The 14,927-nt window shown below is 40.7% G+C and overlaps 1 protein-coding gene and 1 long non-coding RNA gene across 11 annotated transcripts in view; one reads left to right on the top strand and one right to left on the bottom strand.

Annotated features, from left to right (window-relative positions):
- LOC146501002 (nck-associated protein 5-like) overlaps positions 1 to 6,673 on the bottom strand; it is a 78,790-nt gene extending 72,117 nt beyond the window's left edge. For all 10 annotated transcript variants that reach the window (XR_014870010.1, XM_085136712.1, XM_085136705.1 and 7 more), the window contains exon 1: positions 6,564 to 6,673. Coding sequence is in view for 9 of the 10 variants with exons in the window: in XM_085136712.1 (XP_084992838.1) it covers positions 6,564 to 6,592 (29 nt within the window). In the remaining variant the exon portion in view is untranslated. The remainder of the gene's footprint in view (positions 1 to 6,563) is intronic.
- Positions 4,403 to 8,070, top strand: LOC146501001 (uncharacterized). Its single transcript, XR_014870018.1, has 2 exons — positions 4,403 to 4,483; positions 4,631 to 8,070. It is a non-coding gene; the product is annotated as an uncharacterized LOC146501001 (long non-coding RNA).
- The last annotated feature ends 6,857 nt before the right edge of the window (positions 8,071 to 14,927 follow it).

Here is a 14,927-nt window from a genome sequence, read left to right as displayed (position 1 = left end):
AGCGCCGGCTGCCGACTGTGAGCACTCCATTGGCATTCCTCTCTTCAGTCACTGCCACTGACCTGAAACAAGCTCAGCTAAAATGGAAACAGCGGGTGGGATGGTGGTGGGAGGGGATGATACTGAATTCGAGCAATCTTTGAGTTTAAAGCCCAGAAAAATGCATTGTGATCTGGATACATGCGGTCTGAGAGGCGAGATGTAAAATGCAGATTCCACTGTATGTTGCTCAACAGCTTCAGCAGACCATCAGTGCTGTAAAGTGTTGGGGGTTAAAATCCTGCCGGTACTACCCACGCTGCACTTGTGGTGCTTTAAGTGAAGCACTTTGGATCTTACTGCATCCACCAAATGGAAAATTCAATGAAACATTAAATTCATGAGCGACCACACGATGAATGCTCTCTGCAAAATTGACCATGCTATGAAGCTAAACGCTGCAGTTTGAATGAGTTTGTATAATGACACATGATTATTCTTTTAAAACAAATGGAGTGCTTTTGCTAGGACATCTTATATATATGTACGGTAGTGACTTCCTGGCCATACACAAGTACATTCTGAGGAAGAAATTATTTTTTTACTTTGACATTTTGACAATTATAGATAGTCAGCTAATTCTTTTCACAAAGATATACTGATGTCCTTTGACTGTGATGAAACTTAAAGTTCATATTTAAGGAGAAATAAAGTTCAGATCAGTTTTCCTAGGGGCTTGTCGATTGGGTAAGACTGGGACTGTTGTGGAGGGTCACACCAATAAGCTAAACTCAGCCTTCCACAACAGTCCCAGCCTCTCATGTGACCACTTAGGAAAATTAATAATCTTCCTGAAACTTGGCTTGTGGACTTGTGTATAAAAGATGGATGAAGATGTCATCCTTTGGTGGTTTTGGACTCGGTATGCTGTCCTGTCAACATGTTAGTTTTTATCTTTCTTAATGGAACTTTTTATAACTGTAATGAGACACTTTACATATTTTATGTGTATTTATTTGAGTTTATTTGAGTTTTTCTTTACTTTTAAGATATTTTCTTAGTGTTTGTGTTTACGTCTTTGGCCGCTTTAACACAGGAATTTCCCAAATTTATCTTAACTTATCTTCCATTGATTTTCTATGACTTATCCATTTCAGGGAACTGGCGCCTTTCCCAGCTGTCATAGAGCAAGAGGTTGCCAGTCTGTCACTGGCTTGTCAAGGCTCCAGTATTTTCTGTTTTGGTTTATCTTATATAATTGAAAGTGACATAAAGTTATACTGGCGACTTATCCAGTTATAACTTCACATCTTTAGGACTTATGGCTCAGTTACAGTACTGCCAGATGTTATGTAGACCAAAATTCATATGCTATGTTTGCTAAGGGTTATTTCAGGTATTGGATTGGCCAGGTATGGCTCAAATATTCCCACACACCTAATATCTAACTGGCAGACTCATCCTGAGTCAGTGCCAGAACATGTGGGTCACAGTTGGGCCAGAAAGGCATGGTTATAAAGGCATAGTCCAATTGTCATAAGACTACATCTGCTCCTCACGAGGTCCACCTGATTCCCATCAAAATTCATGTTACTCTTATCAATTTTTACTGCCTCCACTTTCTTCCCAATCGGTCCTCCCTCACGCCACGCTGCATTCCGACTGACCGCTGGTCATTTGAAATGAGGCTAGCTGCACGAGTCATCACTCCATCGCTGAAGGGAAAGTGGGTCTAAGGATCTCTCTGTGGGCCGTGTCAAAATATATAATGTGCAGCTGAGTGCTCTCAAAAAAACAAGCACTCGCCCTGTCTGACTCTGCCATAACGAGCTCTTGTAAATGCCACGCCGTTGCAGACTCATCGCTGAGACATCTGACTGTCCAGCAGACCTCATTTCAGAGCTGCTGCCCACCGAGCTCAGGAAACAGGATTGGATTCCTTAAACATATTACGCTGTTTTATTTTTCTGTTTTGTCTTTTCACTCCCAGTCCCTCCGTTTTAAAATGTAGTCAGGGTTGGATTGTTACACTGGATAGACCTTTTCTTTGACAGCAGTCAGTCCATACACCAGAAAGAAGCTCTGGTTTCATTCAGCAGCTGTCAAGGTAGCTGTCCTCACAATCAGCTCCTAAAGAATTTCATTACTCTCGATTTCAGACGTATAATACACCGACTCCTCCTGCCGATTACCTCTACAAATCAATCCACAACAGTCACACATAGCATAACAATGAAATACGACCTCTGCATAATAAAAGCCTCAATATCTTTGCCTATTTATTACAGCTGCATTCTTTTGAAACGGCTGATAGAAATGCGGTGCTCATTGTTTTGTTGTCTGTTGAAAAAGACTGCATAATAAAAGAGCAGAAGACCTACAAGGCTTTTCAATTATCATTTGGATTTAAAGCAGCAAGCCCTTATTTACTGGGGGTACAAGGGTCATAAATTATTGTGACTTCAGATAAATTATCAGACTTAAGATGCTGTCAAGAGACAGAAATTATTCTGAGAGTTTGAACTGTGCAGAGATTATAATTGTTACACTTCAAAAGATGCTGTGATGTCACCGATTGGTTGTAAAGTCATCTTCTGGGGCTTCAATTTTAGACCGAGGGTGAATTCAGCAGTAGTGAGGCTCTACTCTTCAGCACGATGCATGATGCAGTGCTTGGATAGTGACCATTAGTCGTACAACACTTTTCAGAACATATTATGGAATGCTCTTGGGATGGATGGATATTTGACTACTTATCTAGGAAGAATCCATTTAAACTGGTTAGTTTCCTGGCACAGACTTGGCTTTTAAACACAGTCTACAGATTTCCAACAGGGTTGAGATCAAGGATTTGGGAAGGTTATTCCAGAAGCTAAACATTAGCCTGCTTTATCCATTCCAAAACCAGGTTGATGTGTGTTATGTGTGTTTGGAATCATTGTCCATTGATTCCTGTTGAAATCATTGGAACACCCAGTTGTGTCCAAGATTCAACTCCAGCTACTGATTGGAGGTGAAGTTTGTGCAATGTGCCAGTACCACGTGCAGGATATTGACCAATGCCATGAGGATGCCATGCTAAGTTATTAGCTAATGCTAAAAACAAGAACTTTCTTTGCAACTGTGTGTGTGACAGTAGTAATTATAAGTAAGCCATGTTATTTGTTATTTAATGCCCTGAAAAATCATCCAAACCGGCCAACATGAGAGTATGAAAAACAAAGCAGCTACAGTTGCCTACCTGTGAGTCAAAACAGCCGCACCCTTAAATTTAAAACATGTTATCGAACACTTAGTCCGTGTACAGTTGTCATAAAAGCGTGAAACTGTCCATAGGCACCAAAAATGTTTTCGTCTCAGGTTGTAAACATGTTTATTCTTTCTGTAAAGTCGGACATTTTAAAACGGGGTTCTATGGGGACTGACTCACTGGGCAGTAGAAGAACTGCAGTTTTTGGTACTTGTGCTTCATTTGGCTTCATTCTACAACACCAGAAGTTTATGACTTTATAACAAAGCATTAAGAATAATTATGGGAGTAAAAACAATCTAAAAATGTTACTTTACACATCTGGATAGATGAAATTGTCTTTTATTATTTCACCATCCACTGACACACATGTGCAGTCATGCATGTGTTGACAGTACGTGTGTCACACTGCTCCAGCAGCCGTGCAGATACTGGTCTTCAGTGACTCTTCCTTTACTGCTCAGATGATGCTGCTGCCGCTTTGTGATGTTTTGCCACAGGCTGCACTTTCCAAAGCACAACCCTCAGCTATCACACACAACAATGAATGAATGAATGAATGGCCTACATTCCCCCTTAAGTAATAATATGACCCCTTTCCCTACTTTGGTTTAATATACTGAAGCTCACAGTCTTTATCTTCAGCTCTCTGAGTTATCCTGTTAAGTGTGAGTGTGGCATCCTCTCACAGAGGCTCTGTTTGTCAGTCAGCAGCTGGATTACATTGACTAATTGATGATGTGTTTGTTATTTAGCAGTTTTGATGCCATTTGAGTTGTTTTATAAAATAGGAGATATAAAAATACAGAAGAATTTAATCAAATATTAGATGGAGTGGAACTTGAAGCTAGCTTTTTTTTCTTCTAAACCTAATCAAGTTGTTTTGGTGCCTGAACCTTAAGGAATCCATCGGGATTGTTTCATATTATTGAAAATATTCTTCGTGAAGATGTGTGAACAATAAACTATTCTCAAAAGAAATCATCCCAGGAGATTCTGTGATTCAAACTGCTTTGAGTGAACTGCTTCGTATCTTTATGAAACGTCATTTTAAAGGAGGAAAAATAAAAACCGTCCCAGCTGATGCTCAGCCAAATCATCCTGATTTGGAGTTAGCTTTTTCAGGTATTGATCGATGTACTAGCATGAAATTGAAGCTGTTTAGATATTTTGAAAATATCTCATAAAGATGTTTTTGTAAATAAAAGATGAGACTGAAAATATCCTGCAGAGCTTTGGCAGCTCAGCTTAAAGGTCCTCAGAGATTACGGCAAAGCTGGGATGGTCAATTTGGTAAAGAAAATCCGTTGGGCATCTTTCTTCGCCTTTAGACAATAATTCTGATGGCAAAAGAGCCAAACGGGACAGGCAAAAAAAATAAATAAATAAATAAAATTAAAGGTCCTCAGAGGCTGCAAAATTAGTGTCATGAACAGAACACTGAGAGGCAGGATTTATTTCAAAATGCTGCTTTGGATGAGACGTGTAACAAGATAAAAAGACTGAATAAAGCTGTTTTTAAAACCCTGACATTTAGTTAATGCTTCATTTGTTATTTTCTGATTATAAGCATGCAGGGTTATTTATTTCTTTTTATAATTTTTAACTGCCTGACACTTCGCCCTGTGCTATCTATCAGGGACAGAGAGAGAGTGAAAAAATGGCTAATATCTTCTGTAATTTTCCTAAATATTGGGCAACAGATCAAATATCTTCTGCTTGGCAGGGGAGGGAGTTAACTTACGGTCACAAATATTGGAGGCCTAATCTCACACCTCGCTGAGCATATGCAGATCGAACTCGGATGACGGGGCACCGTCAGTAGCCTAACAGTTGGCTGGACATAACGCTTGGTTATTATTTCCCCTTTATCAGATGCCAGGAGGGGAGATCAATAAGTGGACATGAGTTTGAGTTTTTAGTGTGGGGCACTCCATTAAAACTGAGTAGATTCTTCTCATTTCAAAGACGACCTGCGGTGGGCTCTTACCTTAATGAAACCGCTGGACGACACCGCAGAAGCCCAGCGGTTCGTCACATCGGGCTGTGGCGAGCTTTGATGGATGTGCTTTGGATTGTTTGCATCCCATCTGGACAGTTTTTTATGGGCTGTGGCCAATGGATTTTAATAAACTGAGGTATGAGGTTCGATGTTAGAGGGGAAACTTTTTGAAAAGTTGAAAAAAAAAAACCTTCATGCAACCCTAAGTGACATGTTATGTTATGTGATGATAGCTCTGGACACTGACTGGTGGCATTTGAATGCAGCACTGTTGGTCACATGTGCAGTTCCTCTAAAAAAAAAATCTTGAAAAAACAAGCTAGCTTCTGTTAGCCAGATAAGCAGTAAGCAATGTATGGATGTAATGATTTTGCTGTCAAGACCACCACATTTGGGCCTATTCAGGCCTACTTTTGGCTCTCCCAAAAGTCATGAGCCGTGCTCGATATGGATCATGACAGCTGTTGGGTGAGCCAGATGTGGTCAAAAGTCATGACGTGGTTTCAAATTGAAGCAGTAGTGGCTCAGATGTTACAACAGTTCAGATACTTAGACAATACAATGTGGAACTGTGGCTGGATTAAGACAGGCATATTTATCCTGAGTCATATCCATCCATCCATCCATCACTTGTCTAAAGTCAGAAGGTGGCTAAGCAGAGTATTCCAGACTTCTTTCTTCCATGCAAAAACAGTTCCTCCACGAGGATGAATACAAACAGACAAAATAAGTTTCTTCTGTAGGGTTGCTGGGCTCAGTCTTAGAGATAGGGCGAGCCTTGGAAATCCAGATGGCTCTCAGAGCAGAACTGGTGTTTCTTTGTGTCATTATGCAGCTGAGGTGGTTTGGTCATCTGGTATGCGGCTGCCTCTGGGAGGAGACGCCAGGGTCAACAAATGGTCAGTGATTAGTTTTTTGGGGGGCTAGATGTGGCCCAAAATGTCACATCATACCTGAAAGCTATGGCTAACTTAAGACAGCCATAGCTTGACATATGATATGATAGCAGATAAATTTAGGCCCAATGTGGAATACTGATGGCACTGAAAGAGCGGTTGCACTGCTAGTAAATGTTATGTGAACAGCCTATGGCAAAAAGAAAGAAGACTGCAAAGTGGGACGTTTGGGGCAAATAATTATTGCTATCGCTGGTGAGACAGTCCCCACAAAGCCACGTCATAGTTTGTGTAGTCCATAAGCCCTCTTAGACTCTTACACAGTCTCCATACACTTTGTGCATCTCCCTCAAAAACATTCATAAACAGTCTTGTGAGTAGACTTTGGACTCTTAGGAGAGGATGTACTGTGAGTGCAGCGTGATGACTGTGCTACCTGGAGAAGTGTTGCTGCAGTGTCACCATCTGCCGCCCACCCAGCTGAGGCTTCGCCCTCTCCCTTCTCTCCACACCCAGATGTTGTTTGTTCTCCAGCTGGGGATTATTATCACGGATCAGTTTTGATGGCGTAGCTGCAGGGCGAAGGAGTAAACACAGTTAGTTTGTTGTTAATCTCACATACCATAATCCAACTGAACATCAATTCCCCCCCCCCCCCCCCTTTCTCCTTTGTTCATCTTACACACTGTAGTTTTAAATTATTCCCGACATCCCTGTTTGCCCCACAGCTGATAGGTTGTGAGCTGGACTTCCTACTCATGACATTTAAAACAGGGCCTCAGGGTAATCTGTCATGTCAAACCCATGTACTGTGCATGTTGAAAAAAGAAGAAAAAAAAAACATGTTGTCATGGTAGCAAAAGTTCAGGTGTTGTAAATATTATAATGACTATAATACCTCATGGCTGCTCCTTTGGGTGTTTACCTGTCTGGATGGTATTCAAATGAAAAAAAGCTGCTGGCCGGGAGAATTTAACACTTACAGTAAGCGTGGCCAATATTCATGTCAGCAGCACTCATAGCTCTAATAAACCTGGCATAAATAAGTGGATTTCCAGTTTGTTTGTTTGTTAAAGTCCCGTTTTGCATCAACTTCATGGGAATTTTCCATCTAGAAAAGTTCATTTCTTCTTTAGTGTCAGTCAGTCTAAGCAGCCATATGAGGAAGCGAAGCACAATGATAACAGTTTCCATTTTCTATTACAGAAATAATCAGTTTGGCTGAGTAGGTTTATTTTTATTGTTCTGCATGAGTGGAAGCCTCAAGCCACAGGTTTGGCTCACTGTGACTCACTTTACCAATCAGACTGCATCAGCAGTCCTCCACCATGCAGTGCTGCAGTGCAGAAGAGAATCCAGCGGAGGAATATGGACATGCACAAGGCATCATCGCCCTGAATATTCAGATTCACACGTGTTTGTTACCATCCCAATAAAAACATGGAAGAAAAAGAGTAATGCAGGTTGTTATTAATATGGTTCTGCACATAAATGTTCATGCCTTTTTTTACCTGACCTGTGTCGTGTGCACTGATATGTGTCCATCTACATTAAATGGAGATTTTTTCACTTTTAAAGGGTGGTTTGTTAAGCTTGCTTGAATTTAATTCAGTTTTATTTATAAAGCAAAAATTCAGAAGAAAGGTCACATCAAGGTGCTTTATGTTGCAAAGTGAAGACACTAAAATATCAGAGAGGAAACATCACCAAGCAGCAGGTTTTCCTTCCTCATGAGCAGCATTTAGTGAGTGCGGGGAGGAAGAACTCCCCTTTAGCAGGAAGAGGGGAGGGGGTGTGTGTGTGTGTGAAGGGATCCTGTGCCCGGAAACCAGTGATTGAGCAAGAATTATGCCAGAAGCTCGTTGATGGCTACCAAAAGTATCTGGTCAAGGTGCAATGTGCTGACGTTTAACCAAATATTAGTGGGCAATTATCATTTAGAGCAGCGGTTCCCAACCTTTTTTGTGCCACGGACCGGTTTATGTCCGACAATATTTTCATGGACCGGCCTTTAAGGTGTCGCGGATAAATACAACAAGATAAAACTATTACCGGTACCGAAAGAATTAAGATTTATTCATAACACACATGAAAAGACCCAGGAAAACAGAGTTAACGATAAAAACGATAACAAAATAACGCTGAAAACCGATTAAAAACCCTGAAAACCATCCATTTCACACCCGAGCCTAAACTCTCGCGGCCCGGTACCAAACGACTCACGGACCGGCCCGGGGGTTGGGGACCTCTGATTTAGAGAAAATCCTACATATATTAATTGTGCACCCAATTCTTGTCTTTCAAAGTCATTAAAGATGTTTGCTGCACAATCATCCCAGCCTGGAAAAAGCCCCAAATTACTATTCATGCCCACGATGAGTGGATAAAGACTTCCGACCACAACTGTAACAAAGCTTTTTCACAGCAGATGTGTCGAATTGTTAAAATGGAAAAATCGAATGTGTGTTTTAGAAACACATCAAACACATTTATCAGCTAAAGTGAGTTTGTGCTTTTCTGTTTGTAAAGTCTCAAAAAGTCCTGTGTGGAAAAGATTTATATAAGCGTACAAAAGCATAAGAGCACTGCCTCCATCATTAAAACTGCAGACTTTTAGAGAATCAGAATGTGAGTCAAAACAGGGCCACTACAAAAGGTCAAATAACTAATGGCTCTCCTCTAATTATTCCTCCCGTTAGTGTTGTTTTTTTAAAGAATGAATTGCAGTCACAGCTTGTTTTTCCTGTAGCCAGCAGGAGCTTGTAAAATCAGAGAATAAAGATGGAGGATTTTCACTGTTTTCATATAAAGTCAGGGACAAACCCATTAAAGCATGCGAAGGAGGAACTGGTCTTAAGTGAACTAATATGACGGGACTGGTCTCTTAAAATGTTAATCAAGGATATAAATCAGCATTTGAGGGAAACTGGCAAACTTGGTGAAGTTTGAATCAAGGCTGCCATCTAGTGGTGATTGCTGAGTGGATGCGCAGCAGGATAACCGAGGTTTGAAATGTTTCAGGACATTTAAGCCAAAGATTTGAAAAAAATGTTGTTGCTGTGTAAAGAATCACATGGAGGACAACTTTCTCTTCTTTATTTTCTTAAAGAAGAATGGGAATATAAATTTCTTCTGACACAAAATCCAAAGGAAACAGTCCTAAAATCTCTTTTTGATTTACAGTTTAGCTGTTGTGATTTACTTTACAAACAGTACTGCGCAAAAGTCTTGACCCATCCCTCATTTCTTTATCTTTTGCTCCCAAGTCCTCGTGAGCAACAGTTTTTCAGGTTTCAGAAGCTCTTTCAAAGTTTTTTTGTTTGTTTCTTTTCTTTTTTAATTTCAGTTTGATTGACAACAGCTTTACAGCACAACTTTAAAATTATTGAAGTACTGTGGGATCATCCTGACAGAGAACAGAATAAAAAGCTGAAACATCCAAAGAAGAGCTTTGAATTTCCTTCAAGAAGCCTGGAAAACTATTCCTGAAGACCGCTTCACTGTTTTTGCATATTTTAAAACAACAAAGCAGCGGAGAAAAAGTCTGACAATGAAGAATCACAGAAGTTGGTTGAATCAGATCATGTTGATGAATGCTGTGATCTGTGCTGTGAAAAATACACCTTGAAGCTGTGCTTTATTTATTTATTTATTTTTAAAAAGGCTGGACAGCACATGAGTGTTTATAATTTATACTCTTCTAATTAATTATGGAGGCACCATCGTCAGGGCAGCTATATTATTCTTTGAGCTGTGAAGAGCAACAGCTTCACTCCTCATGTCACAGCAGCGGGAAACACAACTGGTTCAGAGGTGCTCCCTTTTTTCTTTTTACCCTGACGAAGGTTGGCTGGACAGAAACGTGTGATTTAATAAACTAAGGTTACACGAGAGTGTGGAGCTTAAAATTTATATTTTTAAAACAACAGTGGAAAACAAAAAGATGGATTTGAAGCCTGTAAAAATACGTATTTTTAAAGATCAGCAGAGAGAGAAATCTTCTGCTGTCTTAATGTTTCTGAAGTGTTGCGCTTTATTTTTATTTAACTATAGAGTTATCATGTTCATTTTTTACTTGCACTTTATTCAGAAACACTTCCCCCCCCTGTAGATTCTGTGTCTTGTGATGCTGTAATAATTCTAAAGCAGCTTCATTATGGTGCTATAAAATAGCTGTATAATGTCGCCCCCTTGTGGCGATCCTAGGTAACGCACACTAATTTAACAAATGTAAGCTCCATGTGGTCCAGCTCCATGTTTTTGTTTCTTAACATTATAGATGCCGCAGAAGAATCTGATTTAAATGATTTTTCACAAAATATTTAAATATATAACTCCAAATATCTGAAACATATTTCACATCTCCAAACCAGAGTGTTACAGAGTGACCAGTTCATCCATAGTTTGGTGTTAAAGTATTGCAGACATATTTGGGCAACCACAGGCGAGGAATACAGGACAGGAATATTAATTTTATATGAGAAAAAACAGAAACATAAGCATGTTTTTCAATAGTTGTCCAGCAGATGGAGCTCTTCACTCATTTTCCTCAGTAATCTGGAGTAACACGACATCTCTAAAGGAATCATGTGACTTTTGTCCTGAGCTCAGAGTCATGCAACATACATGTTAAACAAACATGGTGCAGAATGACATGTGATCCCGATTTATGATATTTTATCTTTATTTCTGTTTCTGAGCGTAAACACCAGAATAAAAGATGACGGAGGAGTGAGGTGTGTATATGGAGGACCAAAACTGCCACAGTTTAAATGTGGGGGGGGAAAAAATAAAGGTCAAGAAAATGTTAAATAAATAAGCCAAAATATTATTAAAAAATTTGCATGAATGAATTCATATTCAAGACAAATTGTAAAAGCAATTATCTCCTTTTGTGCCTTTTATTTGATGTTGTATTAAACCCCCTTTTTATTTGAACTGTTATGATCATCCATCCATCCCTCTCCTCAGCCGCCTCCTTCAGCTCATCCAGGGACACACTGACACATTCCCAGCATGTCCTGGATCTACTCCAGGGGCCTCCTCCCAGTAGAATATGTCTAAAACACATCATCTAAGAGGCATCCATGCCTGGCTCAGATGTCTGAACTACCACAAATGGTTCCTTTTGATTTGGAGGAGTAGCCGTTTCTACTTTGAGCACCTCCCAAATGACCGAGTTGCTCACCCTCACCTCTCTAGGGGAGAGCCCAGACACATTTCTGAAGAAGCTCATTTCCACCTCAAGTATCCACGTTACAAAAATGTTGACATTTGGCCGGAGCTCCTTAAACCAGAGATACTTAAACCGGGGGCGCCACCAAAGGCCCCCCCCCCCCCCCCCCCCCCCCCCCCCATGGAGGCACCCCTGACTTAAACTCAGTTCGGAGCAACAACTACTCTTCACTGCTGTCCATTTTCCAGCTGTGACTTTTAGGTGTTAATTCTCATCCCAGCCGCTTCTCTCTCAGCTACAAATCTCTCCACTGTGAGGTCACGATCATCAAGACTGGCTTTTATTTTTTCATTCATCTTCTTCTTCCAGCTGCTCCCTTAGAGTGTCCAACCCTCTCTATTCCGCCTTCATATCTACATCTACATCCATGAACCACCTCTGAGGTTTTCCTCTTTTCCTCCTGCCCTGCATTACCCAATATATTCACTCTCCCTTCTCTGCACATGTCCAAATCATCTCAGCCTTGTCTCTCTAACTTTGCCTATGCTCGACCTGAGCTGTCCCTCTCATGTAGTCTGATGTGTGAAACTCTCAGCATCTTTAGCTCTGACACCTCACTCTCCAGCCCCTCACTCAGGACCAGTATGTATTTTACCCACCAATGAGGAGGCTGTTGAACTTAGCCCCAAAAAGTCCCTTCAGCTATTTCTTTTTAGTACCACTTACTTTTCCGGCCTTCTGTTGTCCCTGTTCCAACGTTGATAAGATGTCTTATTGCCATCAAATTCAAAATGAACTCATATTATTCATACAACAGTAAAATGTCTTAGTTTAAACGCTTGATATGTTTTCTCTGTTCTATTATAAATAAAATACAGGGTTATGATTCTGTTCACAGTGTCCAAACTTTTAATAAAAATATAAAATAAAATAAAACACGTATAAAATACTAAGTGCACCTAGTATTAACTTATACTACAAGAGGAAGCTATGAGTTGACGTGAGTATGGACCGTTTATATCCTGCAGGGCGTCTATTATTAGACTTCTTCTGTTAATACACAGAGTGACATGCAGTTCTTTGGCCGAGAGTGCATCATTGTACCAACGCAACAAATGGTAAATAGACTGGTTCTCATAGTGCTTTTCTGAGCACTCAAAGCACTTTAAGAGTCACCAACAGAGATCAGTTTTGTTTTCACTCGGTACAAACAGCGGGAAGTTTCAATTCATGGGTCTCAGCAGGGGTTTAATAGAGTCTTCCCTTCACGACAGAGATATAAAGAGCTGAGGGTGGGCACAAGAGTATTCGGGTAGCAAGAATGCACAGTAATCTAAAAAAGCACTTTAAAATTACCCAACTGTTAGACTTTTTATTACATCTGGATTTAGAAATCTGCTGCGAGTTGAATGCAATATAAAAGTTTATAAAAGCATGTGTAACACAAATACTATTTTTGTCTCAGTGACCAAAAAAAGAGAAGAACACTCAATTTATCCAGTTATACTGAAATCAGGATGCCTTCATGGGCTTAAAATGTCCAACTTCACAGCAGAAAAGTCAAGATGCTGTGAAACTGTTCTTTTTAAATAGCTCATCCATCTGGATATTGTTAAAGCTTAAATTTGGGGTGTGGTCAGTTTGTTTAGATTTAATCTCTGTTAAATCACTGAACTGGATTTATTCATCTTATTTGTGCTCTTAGTGCCTTTCAGAGCATTTTAATGGATTATTGAAGAAATAATGTAGTCTGCTGTGTGGTTAATTGTACTAAAAGGCCATGCAAGAACCCCATACTTCAGTTTTAGTGAGTAGAATCCTAGGGTTACATTCAGATGTTGCTTAGCACTAATTAGCAGATGTGTATCTGTGGAGCACACCCGCTAACCAAGACAGCTGATAATGTAGCCCTCTATCCTCTTATCCAAATATGTCCATTTCTGGTTCCATACTTTGTCCTTATGTTTGTGTTTTCCTCATAAAACTTGTAGCATGACATGACAATAAAGGTTCCTTATAAATGTGGCTGTAGCTTCCAGTAAAATAAAGTCAACGCAGAGGTGTCTTAAACTGAAGGCCACCAGAGGGCGATAGTTGTGGTTGCAAAAATGTGGATTCTAGAATAAATTGTAAATCCGAAATTTAATCTGAGCAGGGGGCGCTGGAGCCTATCTCAGCTGTCATAGGGCGAGAGGCGGGATTAACCCTGGACAGGTCGCCAATCTGTCGCAGGGCCAACACACACAGGGGCTGTATCCCAATTCAGGGTCTGCAGCCTTAAAGTAAGCAGCCTCAACGATCCTCAAGGGCCGCGTACTCAAAGACCGCTAAGGCCGGAAGTGCGAGGCTTGTGAAATGGGACGGTCTAGCCTCCATTGCGCTACCCAGGTTGCCTAGCAACCATGATACTAACGGCTGGAAACGTTTCATACAGCTTTGTTTGACAGAAATGAAGGAGAAACTCTTTTGTTCATTTGCTTGTTTGTTTCTACATGAGCTTTGATCATTCTCTGTAAGATTAAGCTCAGCTATTGAACGGCGTATATTTTAAAGTAAAGGCTGTAAAACCAAGTTAGTACAAACATCACTTATGTCACATAACTTTGCCGACATGTGGCCAACAGTAATGTTTTCATGTTCTTCGTTATTAAACATTTGCACATAAATAAGTGACATGACATTCAGTACTTACTTAAAGTTTACTCTTCGGACGCCCCTCATCCTCCGTTTTTTTCGGCAAAATTATCCACACCCACCGCCGCGCTATGCATTCTGGGATATGTTGGGCCATGAAGTCTACACCGCCACGTCCTTAAAATTCAGGGAAATTAAGGACGCATTTGAGGGCCGCATTTCGAGCAGCCTTTGAATTGGGACAGCCTTTGTCACGTCGCGGTGACGTAATCGGCCTTAAAATGCGGCCTTTAAGGCTGCAGACCCTGAATTGGGATACAGCCAGGGACAGACAACCATTCGCATTCACACCTAGTGGCAATTTATCCAATTAACCTATCCCCACAAGCTGCATGTCTTTGGACGGTGGGAGGAAGCCGGAGTACCCGGAGGGAACCCACGCAAACACGGGGAGAACATGCAAACTCCACACAGAAAGACCCCGGCCTGATGGTGGAATTGAACTCAGGACCTTCTTGCTGTGCGGCAACAGTTCTAACCACCGTGCCACCGTGCTTCACCAAACCAAAGTTAAAAATCCAAGATGGCGGCAGGGAACGTACACACCAGTAAAACTGTAAAACTTTTCATCGGTTCTGCCGCTGTTGTGTATTTGTGACTCTCTGGCAGGGTGCAAAGTACAGGCATTCGGGATTTAAGTAGAAGTACAGATACTAGTGTACTGATTCAACTTCTTTACTCAGGAAAAATGAAAAAATTAGTGGCCCTGAAATGTACTCAAAGTAAGAAAGTAAAAAGTTGCTCCTTGAGGCACAAGACTCAGTTTAAATTTGTTATATAGGACACAAGGAGTAAAAGAGAATTCACATATATTCTGTTGCCTAGAGGTTGCCTCCACAGCTAAACAGAAAAATGAGTACAATCAGAGGTTAAAAGTGAGACTTGGCAAGTGGGAGAACACTGAGACCTGTGTAGTGACTAGGGATGGGT

This window comes from Neolamprologus multifasciatus, chromosome 16 (genome assembly GCF_963576455.1).
Source record: "Neolamprologus multifasciatus chromosome 16, fNeoMul1.2, whole genome shotgun sequence".
Classification (NCBI taxonomy): Eukaryota; Metazoa; Chordata; class Actinopteri; order Cichliformes; family Cichlidae; genus Neolamprologus; species Neolamprologus multifasciatus.
The sequence above is the reverse complement of the archived record's forward strand: the minus strand, read 5'-3'. Positions and strand labels throughout refer to the sequence as shown.